Genomic DNA, 13231 nt, shown 5'->3' with positions numbered 1-13231 from the left:
AAGGCAAAAACAAACAAACACACAAACAAAAATAACAAGACTCTGGAGAGTTCTCAAATTAGCTGCCTGATGAATGATAAAGCAAAAAAGCATGCATTTCTCCAAATACTCAGCCGTCCGCCTCACACCAGAAATGGCTAGGTTTGCTGCTATTTCTAACAGTCTTATGTATTATTTGCCAGTTAAGATTAAGAATTTCAGAGTTTTTATAGGTTCTGCTGCTTCAAAGTCTGGGTGTGGCATGTACCCCAAGGACAGAGCAGTAGACCAACCCCCTTCCTCCCTGACAAGGAGACGCTGTGACTGAACGCCCCACTTACTGCTGCACCTCATGTGGCTTTGACACTTTGTCATGTGGCCGCAGCTCTGGGAAGGCTGGCAGCCCCCTCACCAGGCCTCAGTGGTGTCACATTTGCTCTCTGCCCCTTTGGAAGCATCCCCAGCCTCCAGAGACCCACACTTTTTAAGTCAGAGTTTCCTAACATTTCACTTGGGACAGATACAGAATTTCTTCTGTGATGGGGAAAACCACCTGCTGGCTTGGGGGAACCTAACTTTCTGGCAGACCCGGTCATGGTTCAGTACTGCAAGGCAGCAGGAAGCCCTACGCATTGATTTTCTCTGGCACTGCAGACACACGGGGGGGGGGGGGGCGGGGGGGGGGGCACACTCTCCCGTAACATCTGGACTGTTTTCCAGAAGTCTCCGTGGCTGTGGGCAGCAGCTGCTACCCAGAAGCAAGGGCAGATAAAACACTCTGGTTGGAGGAGGAGGGCCCACCACGAAGGGCGTTGAGTAGAGGTGATTGATCGCCTCGCTCTTGAGGTAAGCCTGGGTGGCGTGGCTGAGGGGACCTGCCTGTCTCCCCATAGCTCAAAGCACACTTGCTGGGTTGACGCAGCCTTGGGAGGATGCCTACCAGCAGGGTGAAGCTATACTCCGGCCGCAGCCCGTACTGCAGCATGAGCTTCTCCCGGGTCTGGCTGGGGAGCTCAGGGAGGTGCTCCCGAAGCTGGTCGATGTTGATCACTTGCTGGGGGTCTGCACCTGCTGGCAGGGACTCTGAGTCGAAGAGCAGCAGGGGAGGTAGGTTGGGCTCTGGCATAAACCTGGGTAAAGAGGAGAAATGAGGGGCGGGATCTTGAGTGTTGGTTTAACTGCAAAGGGAAACCCAAAGTTAGTAAGAAAGCTTATGTTAACAAATGTTATCCTCAAACACCTCTAATGTGCTAGAATATCAGCTCTCTGGGGTCCTTAGGAACTAGTCTTGGCAGAAGTATAAACCACAGGTCAAAACCACCAGACCTACCACCTACTCCCAGGCTTATGGATGAGAGACAAGTGACAAAGACATGACACAGGCCTGAGGCCACACTGTGGCTGCTGACTGTGGATCTCTGTAAAGGCAGAGGCTGCAAAAATAGGTCCAGATGGGAGTGACTAACTTAGTAGGGAGAAGCACAGTTTTCCTGAACTTTCAAAAGTTCTACTACTTTCACCAGTCTTCATGGAAGAAATGAAAAGTCAAAGGACAAGAAAAACAGCAAAAAAGGAATTTTGCTTAAATACATCGTAGACGCTAGGGGAATGAGAAGTATGGGGGAGGGGTGAGAAAGGGGTGAATGGACAGAGCCCAGGAGACCTGGAGGAGGTGAACCCATTTTGTCTGACACTGTGATGGTGGGCACATGCCATTAACCTTTTGTCAAAAGTCACAGAATGTCCAACATGTGGACTGAACCCTCATGTAAACTATGGACTTTAGAGCCAGGAGAGAGCTCAACCAGCAGAGTTCATACTTTACCACAAGGACTGGGTTTGAGCCATCAGCACCGAATGGGAGCACGGTGCATGGCAGCAGTGCTGTGGTTTCTCCCTCCCTCCCTCTCTCTTTCCCTTTCTCTATCTCTTGCCTCCCCATCTGAAATTAAAAGGGGAAATAAAGTCCTCTGGGAATGATAGAATTGTGCATGACTGGAGACCTAGCAGGCAAGAAACCAATAAAAAACTATGGACTTTTCTTGGTCACCAAGTATTGACACTGGCTCATCCCTGGTAACCAGTATGCCACAGGAATGAATGCGAGATGCCAGTGGGGGCTGCAGAGGGGAGGGAACTATGAGGAACTCGCTACTCTTTCCACTCATTTGGGCTGCAAACCTACCCAAGCTCCAACAAATTGTCAACTTATCATTTAAGATGTGGAAGCTACAGCATGATATTATCTTACAACTCAGAAGACCTTCCCTCGGCCCCACTCCACTGATGTCCCCTGTGCCCATACTTGGCAAAGGGCACCTGTAGAAGCAGGTGGTGAAATAGCTTTTCTCTGGGTAGACACCAAACAGGAAATCCGGCTTACCCCGTCATGTACCTAGTGGTTTACGAAGAAGACTCAGGCCTGTCATTTTAATCTGTAAGCAGATTTGAAGGGGACCCCCCCACCCCACATACGTGAAGGTAATCTGAGTAACCACCTGTAGTCCTGCTTTCCTTCCTTGTCTCGCATGGACACTGTGCACCTGTGGCATTAATGAAAGAACATTAGACGAGCATCACATGCAGCACCGGCAAGCCCTCAGCTTTCCCCAGGACACACACTGGCATGATCAGAGGCTGGACAGAAAGCACAGCAGTCAGGGCAGCTGCCCAGGTTTGAGCCCTGACACTGCACGGCTGCATGCTGGCACTGTGGAAGCTCCAGTGCTTTAGTGTCTCTCTCTGTCCCTGTCTCTGTCTAACTGAGTGAAAAAATGGGCTGGAAGCAGTGAAACTGTAAGCCCTGTCTCTAAAAAAAGAAATCAAAGAAAGAGAAATGTTTGCAGGAGCTGGCTGTGGTGCACCTGGTTAAACACACGTTACCGTGTAGAAGGACCCAGGTTCAAGCACCCTGCTCCCCACCTGCAGGGGGAAAGCTCTGCGAGTTGAAGCAGGGCTGCAGGTGTCTCTCTATCTCTCGTCCTCTCTATCTCCCCCTTCCCTCTCAATTTTTCTCTGTCTCTACCCAATAAACAAGCAAAAGATAATTAAAAAATTAAATAATAAAATAAAATAGAAAAATGCTTGGAGTAATAAAACAAAGAGCTGAGAATTCAGGGCTGGGTGGTGGCGCACCTGGTTGAGTGCATATGTTCAAGCCCCCAGTCCACACCTGCAGGGGAAAACTTTGCTAGTGGTGAAACAATGCTGCAGGTGTCTCTGTCTCTTTCCCTCTCTACCACCTTTTCCATCTTAATTTCTGGCTATCTCTATCTGATAAACAAAATAAAGTAAAAGATTTGATTTAAGAAATAATAAAAAAGAAAAAGAAAACAAAGAACTGAAAATGCTACAATATTTCCAGTTTTATCAGTTCAAACTCTAAACTTTCAAGCTCTTTCCTGTGAAAAGCATAAGATCCTCAAAATGCAGATCCAGAAAGTTAGCATCAGACTCATCTTGACACAACAAAATAAGACACTGACAGGACCAGTCCTAAGTTTTCTCCTATCTTGACCCAAAGCTGGTAGAGCTTTCGTCTGAAGGACTGTGAGAAAGGAAAAGTTCCAGCTGCAGTGTGGGCAAGCTGGAAGCAGGGAGAGGTTTGGGCCCTCAGACTGAACTCTTAGCACATGCCTGAGTCACTTTCAACCTCTTGCAGGTTACACTGCATTCTTGGAGGGATTTTCCCAGTTAGGAGACCTCGGTGCACAGATGTGAAATACCTTCTTCACGGTCACAGGGCTGATCTGTGGCTGAACCCAGAGGGGAGCCCCATCCCGCTTGACTTCAAGGTGTTTACAAACTCACCCCAGCTTGTAATCAAATGAGCGAGTTTCATTCAGAATTTCACCACCGCTCTCAAGTTCATTGATTTGCCTTTGAATTTCATAGTCTGAAAAGAAACAGAATAATCTTGTCTCATGCTTTGATTCCTTTCAGCAGCCAAGTAAACATCTGAAAACTTATTCCATCTTTAAGTCCTAAAACAGTCAACAAGGAAGCTGTTGTTATAACTCTTCCTTCATATCCTGTAGTTTCTTCTCATGGCTGCCACAGAATAATGGTGTTGCAAAGGGCTTTAGGAAGCTGTTGCCTCATGTTGGGAGAATACCCAGGTTCAGCAGGACTAAGCAACACAGAGAAGCAATACAGCTTGGCAGAGAAGGGCTGAGAGAGCAAATTATCTGTCATGTGGCTGTGATGCAAGGATTACTGCCTCCCAAAAATTCTTACCCTGAGATCCATTGGCTATGGGGTATTCTGGTAAATCCTGAAATCATAAACACGTGGGTGTGGGCATACACATATTTTTGGAGAGAGGATCCAGAATCTTCATTATATTTTCAAAAAGATTACAACCACTAAGAACCAATCTCTGCCCAGCTCCCTCGCTGTCACACCAGGCCAGCTGTGACCACCCCAACAGAGCTATGTTTCTTTAGCCTCAGGTCAGAGCTGAAAAAGGATCCCATCCAGCCCTCAGAACTGGGCTGAAGACAGAAGACTGCTGTGTGACCTCTTAGGCTTAGAGTGGCCTGTTTCATAGCACCAGACAAGCCACACAAAAGACATCAGCTTGGACCAGCAATGGACACCCACCTATGGCTTTAGCCAGGAACTTGGCGCTGTTGAGATTCTTTACTTCGGTTCGAATGCCCCACGGCTCTCCAGGGTGATGCACAGATATGTTGGCATCCACCCTCAGCTGCCCCTCTGGACGGACAGATAAGAGACAGCACTTTAGAAACTCTGGCGATGTGGCCTTTGAAGATGACAGAGTGTCCAGGCCAGCTAACTCTACTTGCTGTTTGAGGGAATGAACGTTAGGGAAGGAATGGCTGGTTCTCAAGCACGTGCTGGTGTTTCTGTCAACGTAAGAGAATTACATCCTAAGGCGCCTGAGTATGAGTGTACACACACACACACACACACACACACCTGAGCACATGTAGAACTGAGGTGAACTTCTGAATACACCAACTTGGGAAATGTTAATTTCTTGTACCACATTAGAACAACTTCATTGCTAAAAAATGAAGATTTATGCTATAGTTCTCTCCCCACCCACAGAAAGTCAGAGCTGAGCTGGGGGATGGTCTCAGAAGTGATTATCTGATAGCTCCAAACTGCTCGCCCATGGAAGGTGGATTTCCACAGTGATTCTAGCAGATTTATAAGAAAGTCCTTGAGAATTTAGAGCTCAAGGGTAAGAGCCAGAAACCTAGGCATCTCTCCTCCATCCCTGCCTCCCTCTCCTCCCAGTACTGGTATAACCTCCTCCTTCCACAAACATGACTGAGAATTCTCCATGCGTGCTAGACGAGATCGGGCGTGTTCAGGGTGGTATGGCCATAGACCTGTGCGTGCTAGAAGGTTTTGCTGTCCATAGGCAGTGCCACGAAAGGGGGGGGGGCAGTAGTGGGGGGTGGGGAGGATGTGCAGTGGCTGACAGAGGGTGTCTCAAGCCTGGCAGGACCTTCTCAGAGCTTGAAAGGCCATGTAGAGTGTGTGTGTGGTGGTGGGGACAATCACCTGGGAGAAGCAGGTGGTCTCTGCAGAGGACTAAGAGGCTCCTGAGAACAAGGAGGCAAAAATCCCAAGACAAATAGGGAGGAGAGCTCTGGCTGCCTACAGGTAAAGCTAAAACCCTCTGCTCTCCAATCTCACAATATTTCAACCAGAATAAGAATGAAATGACAGAGAGGGAGCTCAGCCCACCAGTCAGAGCACCAGCCTATATACGTCAAGCCCTGCCTGGAGGTCTTTGGTTCACCCAGCACTACCTTATGCCAAAACTGAGAAGAGTTCTGGTCTCTCTCTCTCTCTCCTCTCATTTCTCTTTCATAATAAATAAATAAATAAATAAGTAAATAAATAAATGATTTGATCTTTTAAGGGAGAGAAAGAGAGACCAAACACTGGATGCTTATTTGCCAAATCTGAGAGTTCCAGAGGACTGACTACAGAAACCCATTTCTCAAGGCTCCATGGTTAAGGCAGGTACTGAGCCACTAAGCTGTGTGAACACATACAGTGCTTGGAAAAGGAGACTTGGATAGCTGGTTACTAGACTGCCTTCAGTGCTAAGCTGTGGGGCTGCATCTCCACCAAGTTCAGAATTCTGCTTGCTCCGAGATCCATTCCTTCCCTTAGACAAAGCGGGGAGGCCAGCCCACCCCAAGCAGGTATTCCCAGTGTCCACCCACGCTGATAGTCAGGGAATAGAAGGTGCCTGTGAGCAATCTCTCTGAGTCTCCAGCCTGGACTTCTTGACACCTTTACAAAATCTGGAAGGTGGGGGTATGCCTGAATCTTGATGAGTCCCAACTATTCCTGACACCAGGAACCCCTTAATGGTCTGCTTTCCCCAAGTAATCTTCTGTCACCCATGTGACCTCAGAGCACAGTCTCAACCTGTTCTCAGCTTAGGGACTTTGCCTCAGTTTTTCCTAGAAGGCTCACCACCCCCTGCTCTATGCTGGCTGGGTCTGTGGCCACATTTTAGTGTCATTCTTGTTACTTCTCTGGTGCATGTATCACTGTGAGTGTTTTATTTGTTCTTTGTCCCCTTCATGAATATAAGCTCTGTGTAGCAGGAATAATGTTGTCTTCACTGCTATATTCAGAACCTGGGGCTAGCTCTGGCACATGATAATTGCTCAATAAATCAGCACTTTCTTCGTGAGCCCAAACTGTTTTTTTTTTTCTCAAGCACTGAGTAAGTAGGTTGGTTACTAACTCATGGTAGGTTCCTGACAAACTCTAATGTTCCATCTGAACAGAACTCTCCTCCAGGAATCAGCTGAAGGGTACACACAGGTCAAAGGTCAAAGCAGAGTGAGTTCTGCTCAGCCCAACCCTAGTACCCAGAAGACAACTTTTATGTGAACTCAGGGAACTCAGAATTGGACCCTGTCCGCTTTTGCAAAGACCTCCTTTCATAAACGAGAATCCCAGTTTGGGAAAGGAAAGAAAGCAAGCTGGTTCACCTCCCCCTAAGAAGATGTAACACAAAGGCTGGAGAGGAACCATCTTGGATCCTGCAGTGCTGAGGCTAGGTTTACTAGGCCAGATGCACATAAAGAGCCAAACATTAACAAAAGACATTCTCTCCAGCATAGTCAAAACACCTTTTAAACAAATGAAGTTAAATTTCCTCCAGCGTACAAAAGCCTTTCCAGACAGGCTTAGTTTGGTACATTTTGCAGGCAAAGGGAGGGCCTTCATCCCACACTATGAGAACTATCGGGCTCCATTTCTACCTCTAGATGTGGAGATTTATAGAAGCCAAGGGAAAGGGAGGGTTAAAAAAACAAACAAATAAAAAAAGGATACCACTCAACACAGTGATACAGTGCAGTTCCTGTTGTGCCCCTCCTAAAACTCAGATATAAGAAATCAGATGTGAGAAATCTAACATCAGGACAGAAAGCTGTTTCTGTGCACAGCAGGGGCCTGAGGATTTAGTGAGAAGGTCTGTTAAGCTATCTCATCCCGAGCACTGGATGCTTTCCAGAACTTAAACGCGGTTTATTCTTCATATTCACCTACTGTTTCCTGAGCTGGGGCTGGAGGTCAGGCCCTGTGGGGATTTTCATAGACTTCCTCACCTTAATTCCCTACATCACTTTAACCACAGAGCCATCCATGTACAGCTTCCTTTAGGCATTTCAAACCTAACATACCCTAAGCAGGAATCCAGATTCTCTCCGAAAGCCCTTCTGCTCCCATTCAGTGGTCTCGGCACACAGTCACTTCACCCGGTGGCCAACCCAATTTGAAAGACTTCTTTTGCTCCTTGGATTCTTCTTGGATTCTTCCATATAAAATGGGAAGTGTAGAAGTGAGAACTCAAACACAAGCCCAGGGTCTCCCACTAGAGACGGCCAGACAGGATTACCACCACAGCCTTGGGATATCTGTGGGGCCACTGGCTCCAGGCCCCCTTGGATGCTGAAATCAGTAGATTTCAAGACTATAAATGCAGAGTAGGTTTGGGAGATAACTAGGTGGTAGAGCACATACTTTACCAGGGAGGACCCGAGTTTGAGCCCCAGCTACTATGCGAAAGTGCCAAGAAAATGAAAAACTGCACAAGCTATAGCTTTAAAAAAATTTTTTTAAAATATTTTTATTTATTTATTATTGGAGAGAGACAGAGGGAAATGGAGAGGGCATGGGAAGAAAGAGAGGGAGAGATAAGAGAGACAACTGCAGCACTGCTTCACCACTTTCAAAGCTTTCCTCTGGCAGTGGAGACCAGGGGCTTGCACCTTTCTCCAGCAGTGTGCACTTAACCAGGTGCAGCCCCACCTGGCCCCCTCTAGTGCTATAGTTTCTACCTGTTTCTGTTTCTTTCTTTTTACATTTTTTTGTATTATCTTTATTTATTGGATAGAGACAGCCAGAAATCAAGAGGAAGGGAATGATAGAGAAAGACAGAGACATCTGCAACACTGCTTCACCACTTGCAAAACTATCCCCCTACAGGGGGGCCCAGGGGCTCAAACCCAGGTCCTTGTTCATTGTAGCATGTGTGCTCAACCATCTGTGCCACCACCTGCACTGCCTCCCCACCCCACCCCTCTTTCTTTCTCCCTCTCTGTCTCTCACCCTTGCAGGAATGGGGAACCTTTTTTTCTTCCAAGGTCTGTTTGGATATTTATTTATTTTGCCTCCAAGGGGTTATTGCTGGGACTTGGTGCCTGCACTACGAATCCACTGCTACTGGAGGCTATTTTTCCATTATGTTGGCCCTTTTATTATTATTGTTGTTACTGCTGTTGTTGTTGGATAGGACAGAGAGATATCAAGAGAGGAGGAAGACAGAGAGGGAGAGAGACTTGCTACATTGCTTGTGAAGCAACCCCCCTGCTGGTGGGGAGCTGGGGGCTTGAACCTGGATCCTTATGCCAGTCTGTATGCTTTGCACCATGTGAGCTTAACCCACTGCGCCACCACCCAGCCTCCTCATTTAGATATTTATAACATCATTTGCAGGTTATATAAAATTATCAACTTAAAAATTAGCACTTAATTTTGCCATGAATAAAAAGCTCCTAGATGTATTGAATATAGAATCCTGTCTGCGGGTGACTTGGCAGGGCCAGACCCATTGATTTCATGGGCTTTGGAAATTCCCCACACCTGCTAAGAAGAAAACAAAAGATGAGTAAGTAAATAAAGGCAGAGTATTCCAAGTAATCTACTGTATATCCTCTCAGATACTTTTAATCACCCACAGGCAAGTTATAATACCTCACAGAATATAAATGTTATGCTAGTAGGTATTATATTATTTAGGGAATAATGACAAGAGAAAAAGTCTACACACTACAGACACAACCACCAGAAGCCTAAATGCATAGCATATATTTCCTTCTTTAAATCATTTTTAATGATGAAGTCATTTTATTTTTTAAAAAGTTACATTTTTTATTTTTGATAGGACAGAGAGAAATTAAGAAGGAAAGGGACAAAGAAGGAGAGAGAGAGACAAAGAGATACCTGCAGCACTGCTTCACTACATGTGAAGCTTTCTCCCTGCAGGAGGGAGCTGGGGGCTTGATCCTGGGTGCTTGTGCATGGTAACATGTGCACTTAATGCCCATATTTCCTTTTTTTTTTTTTTTTTGCCTCCAGGGTTATCACTGTGGCTCTGTGTCAGCACAGAGTCCACTGCTCCTGGCAGCCACTTTTTGCTTTTTTTTTTTTTCCTTTTCTTCTATTTTATTCTACAGGACAGAAAAAAATTGAAAGGAGAGGGAGAAATATAGAAAGGAAGAGAAAAACATAAGACAACTGCAGACCTGCTTCACTACCCACAAAGCATCCCTGCTTGAACCTGGATCCATGTACATGGTCCTATGTATGCTTAACCAGGTGCACCACAGCCAGGCCCCTGTACTTCCTTTTTAAATACAGGTTAACTAGTGAGAGCAGCAGCAGCACTCCAGCATATGTGCTGCCTGGGACTGAACTCAGGACCTTGCCTGTTCAAGTCCTATGCTCTCCCACCAAGCCTCCTCCCTGGTGGGTTATAGTGTGGACTTTTAATCCAGTTTGCTGAATCCAAGTCTGTGAAGTCTGGATCAGGAGGCCTTACTGTACCCTCTAAGTTGTTTTCCAGGGCAGTTAGGACACTATCACAGTTGCCACTAGGAAGCTTCAATTAAGTCTACCTGGTGGTCAAACACACTTGGACTCAAATCCCAGCCCAGTCACTTCTTGTAAGTCTTGGGCGGATAGCCCAGCTTCTCTAAGTCTACTCACCTCCACCAAGGCAGCATAATACACATCTCTCAGGAGTGTCATGAAATTTAAGGAAGACACTAAGTTAATTTTTAATTTTATTATTTATTTATTTTATCACCACCACCAGGATCACCAGGGCTCAGTGCCAGCATAATAAATCCACCTCTCCTGGTGGCCAGTTATCCTGTTTTATTTATTTGATAAGACAGAGAGAAGTTAAGAGGGGTGGGGGGGTGGATTCAGAGGAAGAGAGACAGAGAGACAACTGCAGTATTTGCTTCACCATTTGTGAACCATCCGCCCTAAAGGTGGGGAGCAGGGGCTCAAACATAGGTCCTAGTGCATTTAATCAAGTGTGGTACCACCGAACCCCCTGCGAAGTTAATTTTGAAAATACTTAGTGGACTGGTGAATGCATGTTTCATGCTCAAACTGGTAGTCGGTCTCACAGGAACCATTCACACACCTACTTCAGCACATACACTACTCAACAGACAACTGAAGATCTCAAAAGTGGTGAAGGAAATGATTTATGGAAGCCAGACTGAGCAAACTGATCAGGAACTGACTGAATGTCAGTCTGGAGCAATCATGGTCCTAGCCATAAGCCCACTAGGAGTCTACTGCCCTCTATGTCACAGTCTCAGCGTAGCTACCGTGGGTCTCTGGAGGTGAGAACGCCCAGTGTACAGACGACTAGACCCTGCAGACTCCAGGCAGCCTGTGGCTTCCCACAGCACTGAGAACAAACTCCAGCCAGTGCTGCTGTGTGAGGGCTAAGCTGCTGGATTTGTATTTAAAAGCAATAAAAAGTGTCACAACGAATGAGATTTAATGAACACTCTTGGCTGTCACTGACGGACGAGTTCTTGCTGTTGTGGTTTATCTCTTGGCAAGGGACCATAGGGGATGGTTTCTCAGCTAACAGGTGGCCTGTTTACTATTCCGCAGGTTCAGTAGGAATCACAGCTATTTTTGAGGTAGAATGCAATAATAACTTAAAAAAAAAAGCAATAAAGAATCAACACTTAGTACATAAATGTTGTAACTATCCAACCTGCTCGTATTTCATTTCTGTTCTGTGGGTGAAAAAAAGCAGCATGAGCAGCAAATTTAGAATGATGAATTTTTTTAAAAATAAAGCTGCCTTTCTTTTAAACAAGCTTGTAGGCAGCAAACCTTCCTGTCACTCAAGCTCTTGTGGCTGCATGTTTTCAGTCAGCACCTTAAATAAGAGAGCATATTGGTAGGTTTTATCCTCAGATTCAACTTATATCAGGCCTTTGATGTTGCGGTTTGTTGCTTGTAAGATGTCCTATTTGACAAACCTGGCATTACAAATCCAGCAGTTCCTTGTGACATGCAAATCTGTGATGTGACATCAAAGGCCTGGTGGACTATATTCTCAGCTGCAGAGGGAGATGAGTTGTCACATCAGTGGTACTTACTGCCACCCACTAACACCGTCTGTGATAGTCAGTTTCATGTGTCAACTTGCAGGGTCACCAGGCACCCAGATATTTGGCCAAACACGGTTCTGGGTTTGTCCTAGGGTGCTTCTAACTGAGGTGGATTTAAATCAACAAGAATTAAATAAAGCAGACTGTCCCTCCCATTGTGGGTGGGCCTCCTTCAATCAGCTGAAGACCTGAAATTGCTCTCTGGCCTGAATGTCTTCAGCTGAGACAATTAGTCTTCTCCTGCCTTGTGGAGTTGGGCTCTGACTGGACTGATACTGTGGGCTTTCTGAGTTCTCAGGCCTTTGAACTTGAACAGGAGTTAAAGTGTGGGTGCTCCTGGTTTTTGGGTCAGACTATTAGCTCTCCTATACCTAGCTGACTGCAGGAACTTCCCAGTCTCTACACACACAAGTCAATCCCTCCACACCTCTCCCTCTCCCTCTCTCTCTTACACACACACACACACACACACACACACACACGGGTTCCATTGGCCATGTTTCTCCAGAGAACCTTGAGTAAAACACCTCATGTTGAGCTCTGAAAGGAGGCCACTGTAATGCAGTGTCTATGTCCTTTCTGTACTGTCAGGGAGTGCTCTGTGGGTGGCAAAACTTATTAAAAAAAAAAAAAAAAAAAGCCCGGGGGAGGGGGGGACAGAAAACAGAGGAAGAAACCATGGAATCAGATTAGTTTTCAGAGACTTGAGGGCCAGCAAAGTAGCAAGAAGAAGGGACCAAAGAAGCTGTACAGAAACTGAGTTTAACTACAACTCATAACCTTCATATCCAACCACCAATACTTAGAATGTACAGTTCTCTGGTTCTGGCAGATACTGGCTCCATTTGTTTCAATCTCCTTCTCTATTGCTTGTTTTAAAAAGTATTTTATTTATTTTATTGTAATGATATACACAACACACACACACACACATATATATATGGAGAGAGAGAGAGAAACTAGAGGACTTCTTAGCTCTGGGTTATGGTGATGCTGGGGATTGAACCTAGAAACTCAGAGCCTCAGGCATGAAAGTCTATTTGCATAACCACTATGCTGTCTCCCTAGCCCTTTATTAGGCTTAAGACCTGATCTCAAAGTCAAAACTTCACAAAATCACAACTTCCATGTATAGGTGGGACAATCAGCTGTAAGTTGTACACGATGGAAATGCTACAAAAGAAGGAATTCTCAAAGGAAGAACAGCAAAGTGCTCCCTGCATAGAACTCACAAACTGAGAGCTATTCTGGCTGAGCACAGAGCCTTCTTGCTAAGAAAGGTGAGATTCTGCAGTGCTGTTACTTTATGGACCCATACCACATTCTGCTGCAGGCAGCCAGGAGGAAGCCTCTAGTCCTGACTTTTCATCCCACACATTTGGTGTCTCTGTACCAGTGTGGTCACAATACTGATTTTTCAGAAAACACACCAAGGAAAATTCCAAGGCGCAAACACCCCAGAGTTGCAAAAGGCTGGGAAAAAAAGGATGTCAAGAACCCTTATGTGGCCAATGCAAAACTCAAGTGAGAAGAGA

General features: G+C 45.9%; 1 protein-coding gene across 3 annotated transcripts in view; it reads right to left on the bottom strand.

The window, feature by feature from the left end:
* Positions 1 to 13231, bottom strand: part of GATB (glutamyl-tRNA amidotransferase subunit B) — an 88468-nt gene that overhangs the window by 29877 nt on the left and 45360 nt on the right. For 2 of the 3 annotated variants that reach the window (XM_007528372.3, XM_060178971.1), the window contains 4 exons: positions 4582 to 4695; positions 3790 to 3874; positions 2478 to 2522; positions 920 to 1109 (listed from right to left, as the gene is read on the bottom strand). In XM_007528372.3, coding sequence (XP_007528434.1) covers positions 920 to 1109; positions 2478 to 2522; positions 3790 to 3874; positions 4582 to 4695 — 434 coding nt within the window. The remainder of the gene's footprint in view (positions 1 to 919; positions 1110 to 2477; positions 2523 to 3789; positions 3875 to 4581; positions 4696 to 13231) is intronic. The other variant, XM_060178972.1, reaches the window with a different exon arrangement.

The sequence above is a fragment of the Erinaceus europaeus genome, chromosome 19 (assembly GCF_950295315.1).
Source record: "Erinaceus europaeus chromosome 19, mEriEur2.1, whole genome shotgun sequence".
Lineage (NCBI taxonomy): Eukaryota > Metazoa > Chordata > Mammalia > Eulipotyphla > Erinaceidae > Erinaceus > Erinaceus europaeus.
This window is presented reverse-complemented; position numbering and strand designations above follow the sequence as displayed.